The sequence below is a fragment of the Venustampulla echinocandica genome (genome assembly GCF_003357145.1).
Source record: "Venustampulla echinocandica strain BP 5553 chromosome Unknown scaffold_0, whole genome shotgun sequence".
In the NCBI taxonomy this organism is placed as follows: Eukaryota; Fungi; Ascomycota; class Leotiomycetes; order Helotiales; family Pleuroascaceae; genus Venustampulla; species Venustampulla echinocandica.
This window is the reverse complement of record NW_022474205.1, coordinates 4,250,629-4,263,914: the sequence shown is the minus strand read 5'-3', so window position 1 is coordinate 4,263,914 and position 13,286 is coordinate 4,250,629. Positions and strand designations below refer to the sequence as shown.

Sequence of the window (13,286 nt, the reverse complement as noted above, 5' to 3'; positions counted from 1 at the left end):
GAGAAGTTCTTCCCAATACCTGCAACCCTTATTCGCCGCTATTAAATGTTATGTTGACATTATTTGGCGCGTTTGTTTAGAAGTAGTAGTTGCAGTATCAAGGTGTCGGCGAAACCCCCGTTTCCATGCCGACCTCATTTGTCCAAATCAGGCCTAGAATAAATATTGCTCGGGATGCTTCGTCACAACTTCTTTGCATCCCAACCTCACGTGCGATATCACAATTACCCATTTCTTGGGTGTGACTTTCTATTTCAGGAGTACATGGTCATGAAATTCTTCTTGGAGGATTAGGAAATTTGTTCTGTAAAGACGGAATTCTTTGGTTTATTGGCATTATGGGTATCAAGGGGTTTGTAAACCACCCATCATATTAGTACATTACTAACCGTTTCTCAGAATATACGGGGAGATCGGCCCAGGTGAAAGGGTAGCGCTCTCTAAACTTGCTATTGAGAAATTCGAGCAAACTAGCCGGCCGTTGCGAGTTGCCATCGATGTCTCAATATGGCAGTTCCAAATCCAAGCTGGGCAAGGTATGTAACGAGGCAAGCCAAAGTTAGCCGTGCTTATATGTGTATAGGCGGTACGAATCCAGCAATTCGAACCCTATATTACCGTCTTTTAAGGCTGCTCTCCGTCTCGGTACAACCTTTGTTTGTGTTTGATGGGCCTCACAAGCCTCCTTTTAAACGCAACAAGAAGACTGGCCAGGGTGGGGCCATGGTTCCGAACATGTTGACCAAACAACTCCTTAAGCTATTCGGATTTCCATTTCATACCGCTCCTGGAGAGGCCGAGGCCGAGTGCGCCTTGTTGCAACGCGAGGGCCTTGTTGATGCCGTCCTTAGTGAAGATGTTGATACTTTGATGTTCGGATGTGGTTTGACTTTCCGAAATTGGTCTTCAGAGGGCACCAAAGGGAACAAGTCACCAACCCATGTCTCCGTATACGATGCCAAAAAGACTAAAGCAGGAAAATCTGGACTTGACCGCGAAGGCATGGTTCTGGTAGCCCTCATGAGTGGCGGTGATTATATCACCGAGGGTATTCCAGGCTGCGGCATTAAGGTTGCTTGTGAAGCTGCCAGGGCTGGTTTCGGGAAATCACTGTGCCATCTATCGAAATCAGATGCCACCGCATTAGAGACATGGAGGAAAAGTCTAGCTCGCGAAATTCAGACAAATGAGAGCAAGTATTTCAGGGTCAAGCACAAAGCGCTCAAGATCCACGACAGTTTCCCAAATACAGAGGTTTTGGGTTATTACACGCATCCGGTGGTCTCATCTGCGTCCAAACTTCAGAAATTGAAGGAAGATATTTCATGGGATAGCCAGGTCGATGTTCAGGGACTTCGACTCTTCGTCGCCGAGGCATTCGACTGGACTCACAAAACGGGAGCGAGGAAGTTTATTCGAGGTCTTGCACCTGTATTGCTGGTTCACAAGCTGCGGTTAAAAGCAGACCGGAGGGACTCGGGTTATGGGGATCTAATCCTAACTGCCATGAATGAAATGGAATTAGTACGAGAGATCTGCGGGAAGAGGACGCACATCACCTCGGACGGGATACCCGAGTTAAGAGTCATATATCACCCGCTTGATATTGTCGGTATCGATCTAGATGCCGAGGACAGCGATAGTGAAGATTTTGGAAGAGATGGTCTAGCTCCTGTTAATGACGATGATCAAGTTGACGCATATCAATCTGATAACGACAGACGATCAAGGTCAGCGAGCCCGACGAAACGGGCTCCATCTATATACGACCCCGCTCAACCAGATAAACTGTGGATGCCTGAAACGATTGTCAAAATTGGTGTTCCCTTAAAGGCGGAAGATTACGAAGCGTCGCTAAGAGATCCGAAGAAAATTTTGAAGGCAAAAGCCGCTGCTAAAAGAGCTGTGGCCCAAGGAGGTGTGTCAAAGGGCGCAATGGACCGCTTTGTTAAGGTCTCGAAACCCGGCTCAGGGAGTACGGCTTCGGATACTTCTATACTATCCAAGAAGCCGCATCAAGACTCGGACCTGCCACCAGTTTATTTGGCTCCTATATTGAAGAAACTTCTACCTGAACAACTACCCCCATCAATCGCGGCTAGCAAGGCAATCCGAACCACACGAGTAACAAGAGGTTCAGTGGCTCAAAATGTGCCCTCATCAACAGCTGCAACAACCAGGACGAGAAGAAAGGCCGCAACCAAAGAAAAGCCCCAATCATCCACCAACCCGTGGACACGGTCCAACCCTAATTCCTCCTCTCAAGCAAGTCCGGCAGTTACTAAATCCCTCAACCAACCTACTAAATCAAGTCCCCCTCGATCCTTCAAGCACTCTGAATACCCGATTGATATACAATCAAGTCCACCCGCACGGCAACCCTCCCCACCAGCGAACACCTCATCCCCTATTGCAAGGAAACATAGCCATTCTATCACCCCATTCGACAGCGACTCTGAAATCGAGGCCTCTCCGGAATCGCCAAAATCCCGATCCAAAGATAGCCGTATTGACACACAATCAGCAGCAGAAGATGATCGGCCCAGGCCATCCCCACGCAAGAAAAAACGTTCCCCAACCTCGCTCCACGAGAATAACCCCCCAACACCTCCAGACTTTCAAAGTGGGAGACCAGATTCACCATCGCCCTCTTTTTCTCCTACTCAGAGCATAAATCTCGGTTCACCTAATATCAAAAACGCAAACGAATCAGAGATAAGAGCAGCAAGAAGCTCACCATCCCCATCGCCGGAACTCTACCACCCAGTACGAGAGAAACCCTCCCCTATATCTCGAGGATCAAGAATCCCCCAGCCCAAAGGAAAAAGCCGAGAAATTATATCCCTATCCTCATCGCCTCCCGTTCCTTCCCCGTCCGCATCCCTCCTAAACCCCCATGAAGACACCGAGTACCAGGAGCATATAGAATCTAACGAAACAACGAGTACTACGGGAGAAGAGCCAGAGCCACTGAAGAAACCGAAAGGAAAGAAATACCTCATGTTAAGGGAGAGTTTGCCTGGTGCTTGGAAATCAGTCGGGGAGGAGGAGATGGAGAGGAAACCTAGGGGGCAGGGGAGGGCGTGGAGGATGAGTCAGGTTGAGATTTTAGATTTGTGTAATGATTGAGTCGAGTACTGGATGGGTTATGGAGGTTTAGGAGGGAGGTTTGGTTTTTGGCTGGGAGTCACGAGCTTGAGTAGGTGGTGGGTTGGGTAATAGGGGCGCAAGGCAAGGCGTATCGTGGAACTTCTTTCTCGTCGGTGGATACGCAAATGCATGTCCTAGCAGGAATAGCATAGTATTATTATCCACAATGCAAAATAGCTTGCAGATTTAAATACCCTATTTTCTACGGAAAGGGAAACTGCAGAACCATCAATCTAAATGCAAGGGGCAGATATACAGCACATCACCCACTGTACGTGGGGTTCTCCAGTCTTCGTTATATTCGAACCTCAGCATTTATTTTCATATTTTCATTATTCTGCTAATTAAACAAATCATACACAGATACACATCTACATATCCAACTGCCAACTCCAACCAAGCACAGGGTATCTGAAAATAAAACACCCACTTCCACAAATTCCTCCCTATACAAGAAAACAACATAAAACACACAAACAGAGACATAAATTCAATCCCAGCGGTGATGAGAAGAGAGGAAAAAGTTCAAAAACAAGAAATGACAATACGCTTAGGACATGCCGTTATATCATTACCATAAGTTCATCAACAACTACACCCATCACCAATAAAGCACCCACCCATTCGTCCAGCGTAATAGGTGTGCCCTTTACCCCACAATCTACTCCAACCACGGGAAATCCCTCTCCTCAACCCTCGTACACGTTAAATACCCCACATTATTAGCCTCCGCACCGCCCAACAACGCGCATCTCATAAGCGGTCTGACGATCTCCCTCGCCATGCCTTTTAGTTCGTCCACCCGGCGCTCAAAGCGCTTGAGGTTGTCGCGGGAGTATTGATCCGGGGAGAGCTTAAGGAATTTCTTGCACTCGTCGTGGGTCAGGTAGGTTGATGACGAGGTGGTGCCCAGGGCGCGGATTGTGCGGCCGATGGAGGGGTTTGGGGAAGTGTGGTCGACGGTTGTGGTAGGGTGGGGTACGAGCGTTGTGTTGGTGTTAGTGCTCTGGCGGGAGTGATGGCCAGAACTGCTACCCCGTGAAGGGGGAGCGCGTGAGGAAGGCGGTGGGGTAGGTGGTGGAGGAGCGGTGCTATCTGAAAACCACTGTCGGAATAGCGACACGACCAACCAATCTAGATGTGAATTATACGGAGTCACGCGCTCGCCTCTGCTCGTCATGAGTGTTAATCTGAAGAGTCTACCCTCAACTTTCCCCACCATGTCCGCGAGATCTTCCACCTTGTCTTCGATGATTTCGAGGACCGCGTCGGGGAGCTGGTGTCTGATATGGCGTTCGCCTTGCGGCCATGCACCAACCACATGAATGAGAGCTTCCTGGAATATGGTTTTCGATTGCGCGAGGTACCCTAGTTTTAGATATGAGGACGGGTACTTGGCAATTTGCTTCCAGAGCCGGGATTGGAATTGCAGGAGGTGGTGGTCGATTCGAGGTCCCACGACCGCTAGGGCGTCGTATTGGTCTGCGAGGGTAAGGAGGGATTTGCATTGGACATATGCGCTAGCGATATCGATCGAGTTGAGTGCTGGAGGGTGGTTGTAGAAGATGCGGAAGAGGTTATCGTAGTCGGTGAGGAGATCTTGATCTTGTTGGCTGATTGGGGGAGGAGGGGGTTCGTGAACGTGGAGCGAGAGGTTTGCAACAGAACGGAAGAACGATGGGTTCGAAGTTGGAGGCTGAGGTTTGTTCCGGACAGTTGGAGGACGACCGTCATTTGAGCCGAAGAGAGATACTGCTGTATTCTCTTTCTGAACCAGCATGGGGATGTCGTCGCCGTCAGCGCCGGGATCAAGCTCATACCTCCACCGCTTCTTGACCTCCTTATTCCTGCCCGCTTCACTACTACTCAAATCCTCCCCTATCCGCGCCAGCTCTGCTCCTGTTCTAGGTTCATTCCCACTGCGCGACCACTCCTGACTGGTGCTTGCTTCAAAGAAGCCCGAGCATTGCGATAGTATGAGTCGGTGAAGGAGGTAGCGGTTCGTTCTCGAGCCGGCCTTGACCAGTATCTCCACATCACCGGTATGTGAGAATTCGGGGAATTCATTCGAGACGTAGCCCTCATGTCTACGATGTCTGCTAGATCTGCGATGCCTCGACGAGCTGGCGACGGAGGAGGGACCCCTCCGCGTCAGGGTATTAGAGTGGGAAGGCCCAACTTCCATTTGCGAAACCATTATTCGACTTGAGATTTAGTCGCTCATGTACTTCCGGCTATTTAATTCAACATTAGTATTTGCTTTTGCGCGTTTCGGCGCATCATCGATGCGCGAGGAAAGATAGAAAGGGGGACGAACCTCACTAGATCAACATTCTAGTATAGTATAAAGCTCAGCGCTTCGCCCGCGGGGTAAAGAGAACAATGCAAGATGGAAGAATATCGACTGCCCGAGTTGTACAACTCTTGTTCCTCCTAGCTCTGCTCTGCTCTGGCGCACTGCGCGAACTCGATGCTTCTATCCGTGTGAATATCCCGCGAGTATCACAGCGTCGCTTGTCCTCGGCTTTGGACAAACTGCCTTGGGTCGCGCGATGCAGCCAGCCTCGCTCCAGTTTTCGTCGCGTTGTACAGTACAGTCCGTAGTAAATAGAAGGGAGAAGCTTGCTTCAGCTGTACAGAAAACAGAAAACAGAAAACAGAAAACGTATACAGAACAGAACAGACAAAGAATACCTACCGTGACTGTGGCCTTGCCCTTGCCCTTGGTTGGCCCTCAGGGTTGGCGACCGTCTCCGTCTCCGTCTCCGTCGTCCACAGCTGCTGGTGCTGGTGCTGGGAACGGCCTTGGTCGTGTTATGGTGGTGGCAATCAGCTGCCAGACGCATCGCATCGCCCGCCGACGTCGCTCACCCAATACTCTGGCACACAGCCACCGTGGAGTTTTTCCTTGGGGCTGGTTGCGGCCAGTGGCCACGCGAGCTCTGCGCGCCCTGAGACTTCCGCGCTCAGGGGAATCAATCAGGTTTCCCTTCTTTGCTGCCTTGGCCTTTTGCCGGCGACGAGCTGGTAATCCCCCCCGCCAATAATAATAATCATCATATCCGCGGATGTGCATGGTGGAAAGATTTCTGGTCTTCTTCTATTGCTGCCTGTCCCTCTCTGTCGCTGTCTGCCATGCCGGTGCTTTGGGGACCTTCACTTAGTACTAGTTAGTGTACGTATATAGATTTTGATTGTTTGGCTCAAATTGTCTCGAGTGGAGAGGTAGAAGTTGGCAGAATTAATATTACAAAGGTGAATAATAATTGAGATATTGGAGGAATTTTGTCATATTAGGTATGCTATCAGTCGGTTACTTCTCAAGCTGCTCCATTTGCCAGTCTTTTAGGTCGGACGTTCCTTCCTTTAATAGCTCGTTTGCCCCATTCCAAATGAAAGTCTTTCCAGGCAACTCTCTTCCATCCGCCAATTTAATCCTGCATCCCTTGAGCCTGTAGGTCTCTGACTCGTAGCACGTCAGGTATTCAACGTGTACCCCCTTCTGCACCTCGAAGGCCATTCCATGCGTGATGTTGTTCGGTTTGAAGATCAAAGCAGGATATTGGCCCCACATCATTATATCCCACCCCGTAATGCTAGCGGATTGCAGGACCGGAGTTTCTTCGAGCTGAAGTACCTTGCGAAGTTGCCTAGCATCCATCAGAGAGCCGTAGAAGAAGAAGTACTGTGGGCGGAAGCCCAGGAACGTGTCGTAGTCTGGGGGCGGTTGAAATGCCCGTCCGCTTATTAGAAATTTGCGGTTGATCAGAGATAACTCTTCATCATCGCTATCGTTGGCGACCTTGGTAGATGGTCCATTCATGTTGGTGGATGACTTTTTATTTTCATCATTGTGTGGCTCCATATTAAAGAAGAGTGGAACAACTGAGGAGTTTGTAAGGAGAGGGTTCTTGGATCCTGTTGAGACAAGTAATGGCTGAGTCACAACTAATAAGGCACCAGGACAACCCTAAGCTATCTGATATCACTTAGCTTTAGGGCCACCGGCAACAATATAAATACCCACGTGATAAGATAGGTACCTACTTACCTTAGTGTTTTATATGTCTGAACAGGAGAAGTTAGTTAGGGGAAGAGAATTTACATTGTACGGATCGGGTCAGTGCTGAGGAAGTAGTTAGGGGTTATAATACTCTAACAGATCCTGAATTATAAGCTGGTATAGGACGAAGGCTACTACGGATCTGCGAATAACCTCACTTTGCATCGGCTAAATGAATGTTCCACGAGTTTTGACACTCTCTAGGAATTACGTAGGGCGTTATTTCGGGAAAAACAGTTCCTCTAATACGCTATACCTAAGTAAACGATCTATAGGTGACAATAATCTAATGTCTATTGTAAGGAGAACAAATTTCTAATAACTTCATAATAAATAGGAGACCAGATATCGTGTAACGCCAGGTATAAAAAGACTGCTCTTCCGCGATATTCTGACGCGAGACCACTATAATAGAAACGAAAAAATACTATTTATCCAATGGCTAATTTTCACTTTATCTAACGCCGTGCCCGTCGACGCGCCAATTTCAGTTGCGCACAATATGATATCTTGGCTATAACTGTTCAGTCCTCCTCATATTGTCTATGGCTGTGTCACCCTCTTCGTCTCGTCTCATTTCGACTCCTCACTTCTTAGCCGGTGATGCTTTTGAAGCGGGATATTGCTATGGACAGAGCCTCGCGCATTATGCTCTGTATCCATAGATCGCTTTCTGGGGATGATAGAGCTTGGATGCCAAAAATTGAAAATCGCCATAGCCATAAACATCAGTGCCGCGTCGAATATGTAGAGGTAGCTCTCCGTCGAAAGAAGCACCCCGTCCTGTCCTCCAATATATTCCACCACGCGAAATGTCGATCTAATCAAGACGAGGCCGCTCGTAGCGTAAAGGACGAAGAGATACCGTTGCCACGGAACGCTAGCAGACGAAGAGGCATCCGTTGGGACCTTACGCAACCGGTAGTTGAAGAACCCCGAGACAAATATGAAGAACCCAAAGAACGCAATCTGAATAAGAAGACCACCGGTGATGATCCAGGTCCCTAGCTTAGCGTCATCCTGGCTCTTTGACTTCGCGAGCATGCCACCGCCGCCAGACTGAACGAGGAACGACAAGACATCCCCACCAACAAAGATCTTCGTGAGCCATCTGGCTCTGATGATAGCATGGGATTCGCCGTCCGTCAGGTGGATGATGCGGCCGAGGACCATGTAAATCGAGGCTGCGAATAGGGCGGGGGCCAGGAGGAGAAGCAGACTTTGCATAATGTAGGGGGGAAGCGTCCACTCGCCGGAGGGTTGTTTCGAAGAGAGAGCTCGCCCGACATAGCCGATGGTTTCGACTAGACGATGGAGGAGTTAGTTTGATGTCTTGGATCTTGGATGGAAGGGATGAAAAGTTGACTTACAAAAACCTCCGATGACGAAGGGGATAAAGTACCAGGTTCTGAATCTCACCAACTGGATGATATGGCCTAGCGTGGAAATGCCAAAGAGGACGATGAATATGGCTGCGGCAACAAATGAGGGATCATAGTGATAGAAGCGAAACTTCACTTCGGCCATCGTGATCGATAGCCCGAGAGTAAGTAGAGGGCGTGATAGGGGCTCTTAAGATTGGTATAATAAAGAAACGACAAAGGTAAGCAAGTGCCTTAGATGCTATCTTGACGGCTTGTTGTTATGAAAGAGTGTCCGATGCGATTGACTGATTGTATTGCTTGCTGAATTCTAGAATTTGGAACCAAGGAGATATATATATTATGTACATACCTTACATGCCTGACATGTCAATTCATCGTTTCAATTCCCTAGCCATGACCGAAATGGCAAATTTGCCTTACTGCTTTCATTTTCACGCTGCAGAGTGGTACGTAACGAAGCAACGACACCAATATTTCTTTTGACGATCAAATAGCACTCACTCACTCGCACTCGCCAACGCACTCGGGATTGACACTCGTACTCGCACATCCATTGGGGCCCCATGTGCACGTGCCTTCATACGACACCGCCACTGTTTATTAATACGTTACTCGTACTTCGTATACTCCGCAGCCCAAATTCTAATGTCAATCGTCACCAAATAATACGGAATATCCCGTCTGAAATTCTTCCCGCCAGAAGCTCTGCCTCCTTTAACCCCTGCTCGGCAAGTCCCGAGTTCATGAGACATGCTTCCGTACGAGGTACATACCTCCGTGCCCGGCAGTTTTTGACAAGCTCACGTTTGATCACACAAGTCATCGACATCTACCGGCACATGGATATCGCATAGAATTCTCTTATCGGAGCGCGTCGTACTTCGTACCGCAGGCATGTTCGGACTCGGACTCGTTATCGTACTTCGCAGGCTTACAGCAACTAGTTTTGGCGGTAGTCTGTCTATACTCTACACTCTAGACTTTTGATTACGCGTACCAAGTACTTCTATTACAAGAATTGGCCGGCATGAGTCCGACTTAAGAGTAGAATCTCCGGTTTTCAGTCACCTTGGAGGTCTCGGCAGGGCTGAGCCTCAAAGCTAAGCCCGCTGTTAGACAACTTATACGTGCTTGTAAGTTTCGAACTCTGCTTTGGTGCCAAAAAGGGGTTGTTCAGAACTCAGGGGCCAACTAGCTATTCCTACCAAATGTAGGTCTATGAATGCAATGCTGTGGGCCGTCAATAGTTGGGATTTGCTTCTATTCCTTATGTTTCATTGTCTTCATTGTCTTCATTGTCTTCCTCGTCTGCACTCTCTCCATTTCACATTTCACGTCTTAGAACCTCTCGAGCTTAAGGTGAGTTGTTAGAGGAAACTCGACAAGAGCCTTCGCTATAGTGGGAAGGGCAACCTGAAACTATGGAGAAAGGGAAACCGTCTTTTCCTAATAATGCCTTCCTCTACCACTCGTCTAACCCGACGAATCCGTCTAACACCAGCCATCCCAGTGACGTTGATGACGCGTCCATCACTGGTCATTCCTTTGGTGCTGAGAATGCGATTTACGACGCAGACGCAGCCCCAGGTTCTAACGAGGAGGCACCTCCCGCTTATCTTGAACTTGAAATTGAAGGTGGCAATGTCTCTGCAGAGGTGATGCGTAGGTCATTGAACCATTCTGTTATAATGATCAATCCTGTTGCTAATAGCCCTTTGACCAGGAAATGGCAGAGTCAGTATACTCGTCAATTCCTCCGCGAGGATTCCAGGCCGTGCCCAATCATTAGACCAGGCACAGAGCCAATTGATTGGAGCAAGCCCTCCTAATTACGCAGACTTTAAATATCCCCTCCTCAATATCGTGATTCAAGTTGTTGGCAGTCGCGGTACGTGTCAAATCTGGGCCCCCCACTTGCTTATACGTGGCTAAGTGTTCAAATAGGAGATGTCCAGCCTTTCGTGGCTTTGGGGAAAGAACTCCAGCGCGCTGGTCACAAAATCCGACTTGCAACTCATGGTGTCTTTGAATCTTTTGTCAGAGAAGCTGGCTTAGACTTCTTTTCTATCGGTGGTGATCCAGAAGAGTTGATGGCAGTATGTTTTACCCCGACCCTATTTACTGTATCGACAAATATTAAGCATCACCAAACTATAGTATATGGTTAACAATCCAAGTATAATCCCAAATTTTGTATCCATCCGTGATGGAGAGCTATCTAAGAAGCGGAAGATGGTGTTAGAAATGCTCGAGGGTTGCTGGAGGTCTTGCATAGAGCCTGACCCGAAAACGAATAGGCCATTTGTTGCCCAAGCTATTATAGCCAACCCTCCGAGCTTCGCACACATCCATTGTGCGCAAGCGCTGGGGATCCCCGTGCATCTAATGTTTACCATGCCGTGGACTGCAACAAGAGCATTCCCGCATCCTTTGGCGAATATACAGACATCCTCGATAACGGACGAAGGAACGAGCAATTTCATGTCGTATGGCCTGGTAGAGTTGATGACATGGCAAGGGTACCGGCTCAAGTTACTCTGTCAAGTCGGCACATCCTCAAGACAAAGAGCTGACTTTAGTGACCAGATTGGCAGACATAATCAACCTATGGAGAAATACTTCGCTGAGTTTGGAACCAGTAAGAGCTATGATGGGGGCAGGGCTGGCTGACTATTTACGCGTGCCTTTCACTTACTTCTGGTCGCCGTCACTTATCCCTAAACCAGATGACTGGCCTTCATATGTCGGTAAGTTAGAGATATTGGATTCGGCGCGAATAATAAGACATGGGCGACTAAACTTCACAGATGTCTGTGGATTTTCCTTCCGAGGCGTTCCTGAATTTTCGCCATCACCTGAGCTAATGAGATTCTTGGAGAATGGGCCGACGCCAATATATGTTGGATTTGGAAGCATCGTTATGAAAAGCCCGCAGCAGATGACGGAAACAATATTAGGTGCTGTTAGAATGGCTGGTATAAGAGCTATCGTATCAAAAGGGTGGAGCAAGCTTGGGGTTGGGGTACAGGATCCTAATGTGTTCTTCCTGGATGACTGCCCTCATGGTCAGTCTTTTGAAGCTTATGTGAGACGTCTACTGAAATCTTTGGGATAGAATGGCTCTTTAAACGTGTTGCAGCAGTGGTTCACCACGGTGGAGCTGGAACCACAGCATGCGGGCTTCTCAACGGTCGGCCGACTGCTATTGTGCCCTTCTTCGGCGAGTAGGTTTTCCCTTGGACGCTCATTCTATCAACTAAATTGGCTAATTAATACAACAGCCAACCTTTCTGGGGCAGCATGGTTGCAGCTGCTGGAGCAGGTCCACGTCCAGTCGATCACAAACTTCTGGACATCACCTCTCTAGCTTCGGCAATTCGTTTTTGTCTCACACCGAATGCATCGAGAGCCGCACAAAGTCTTGCAGAAAAGATGTCAAGGGAATGCGGCGTTAAAGAAGCTGTCAACTCATTCCACCGAAACCTTCCAATGGAGAAAATGAAGTGTGATATTCTTCCGAGAAAAGCGGCTGTTTGGCGATACGACCTGGGAAATAAGCAACTGAAACTCTCAGATGAAGCAGCATTCATCCTTATGGGGGCAAAGAAATTGGAGATGAACAAAATCAAACCGTACGTGCAACTTGACTAGCAACGTAAGGTTCTATCTGACCGAGCTGTACAGATACCAGCCCAAGCCCATCGAGATCGAGAACAAGCGGTGGGATCCTCTCACTGCGGGCACATCTACGCTGGTTGATACGCTAATTGATCTCAAAAATGATGGGAAGAGCATGTTTTCTCAGCCGTACAGGGAGCTTCAAAAGGCCAATACTCTGCGAAAGGAGAATAGCGGCTTGGGACCCAGTGGTGCTGCGGCTGCAAGTTTCGCCGCGGGGAAAGGACTAGGTAAGATGTCAGGCGGCTTAGCAAAAGGCATAATTCTTGATTTGCCAGTAGCAATGGCAGATGGCTTTCACGCTATACCAGTTTTATATGGAGATAAGCCTATGCGCCGTGGGGTGGTGACAGATTGGAAGACCGGGGCTCTGGCTGGTGGGAAGGTGGGTACACTCTGAGCCCATTTCTAATGGCGCAACCAATACTTACCAACCTCATCTAGAGTCTTGCTCGTGGATTCTATCATGGGTTTACGGGGCTTATCACAGATCCAGCTAAGGGAGCAATAGAGAATGGGGCAGCCGGGTTTGCCAAGGGGGTTGTCACCGGATCACTAGGTGTTCTTTTTAAACCTGGAGCAGGTAAGTCACTCACTTCTCATCCTTCGGCCTCGGGCCTCCATAAACCAATACGTTCTATTCAGCTTCTTCCACATGGTTCTATGCATAATGACACTCTGCTAGCGATGCTTGGTTTCGTTGGCTACCCTCTGCTGGGCGCGTATAAGAGCATAGGCGCGATGAACGCAACGCCGGCGGAAAGCAAGATCTTGCTTGCGAAACAGATTCAAGGATCTGAAGTTGGGAGAAATGTTTGGCACGACCGGGCGAAAATCCAACTTGTGCTTCACGAGTTCGACGAGGCCGTGACGATGAGGAGTTTGAGAAATTTCGCAAACTCCATCGCAAGCCAGCAACTTTAATTTTTACACATGTCAACGATTCAGAGATCTAGAGTTCTCGGTAAGGGAAGGACAAGGGATTCAAGGGGAACACAAATGTGGGAAAA

General features: G+C 48.6%; 5 protein-coding genes across 5 annotated transcripts; 2 read left to right on the top strand and 3 right to left on the bottom strand.

Moving 5' to 3' along the window:
* Window positions 1-338: 338 nt before the first annotated feature.
* On the top strand, window positions 339-3,129 carry BP5553_01329 (uncharacterized protein; the record flags this gene model as incomplete). The annotated part of the gene is made up of 3 exons (XM_032009952.1): window positions 339-352; window positions 400-536; window positions 584-3,129. 3 exons carry the CDS (start codon window positions 339-341, stop codon window positions 3,127-3,129), a joined length of 2,697 nt encoding a protein of 898 aa, XP_031874006.1.
* Window positions 3,130-3,811: 682 nt separating this feature from the next.
* On the bottom strand, window positions 3,812-5,347 carry BP5553_01328 (Uncharacterized protein; the record flags this gene model as incomplete). The annotated part of the gene is made up of 1 exon (XM_032009951.1): window positions 3,812-5,347. One exon carries the CDS (start codon window positions 5,345-5,347, stop codon window positions 3,812-3,814), a length of 1,536 nt encoding a protein of 511 aa, XP_031874005.1.
* Window positions 5,348-5,884: 537 nt separating this feature from the next.
* BP5553_01327 (uncharacterized protein) lies at window positions 5,885-6,226 on the bottom strand (the record flags this gene model as incomplete). Its single annotated transcript, XM_032009950.1, has 1 exon — window positions 5,885-6,226. The coding sequence occupies one exon, from the start codon at window positions 6,224-6,226 to the stop codon at window positions 5,885-5,887; it is 342 nt and encodes a 113-aa protein (XP_031874004.1).
* A 237-nt stretch (window positions 6,227-6,463) lies between these two features.
* Window positions 6,464-8,740, bottom strand: BP5553_01326 (uncharacterized protein; the record flags this gene model as incomplete). Its single annotated transcript, XM_032009949.1, has 3 exons — window positions 6,464-7,068; window positions 7,804-8,517; window positions 8,584-8,740. 3 exons carry the CDS (start codon window positions 8,738-8,740, stop codon window positions 6,464-6,466), a joined length of 1,476 nt encoding a protein of 491 aa, XP_031874003.1.
* A 1,279-nt stretch (window positions 8,741-10,019) lies between these two features.
* BP5553_01325 (Uncharacterized protein) lies at window positions 10,020-13,200 on the top strand (the record flags this gene model as incomplete). Its single annotated transcript, XM_032009948.1, has 11 exons — window positions 10,020-10,260; window positions 10,322-10,486; window positions 10,543-10,694; window positions 10,756-11,117; window positions 11,185-11,345; window positions 11,406-11,663; window positions 11,714-11,822; window positions 11,880-12,230; window positions 12,283-12,661; window positions 12,721-12,859; window positions 12,962-13,200. The coding sequence occupies 11 exons, from the start codon at window positions 10,020-10,022 to the stop codon at window positions 13,198-13,200; spliced, it is 2,556 nt and encodes an 851-aa protein (XP_031874002.1).
* Between the last annotated feature and the right edge of the window lie 86 nt (window positions 13,201-13,286).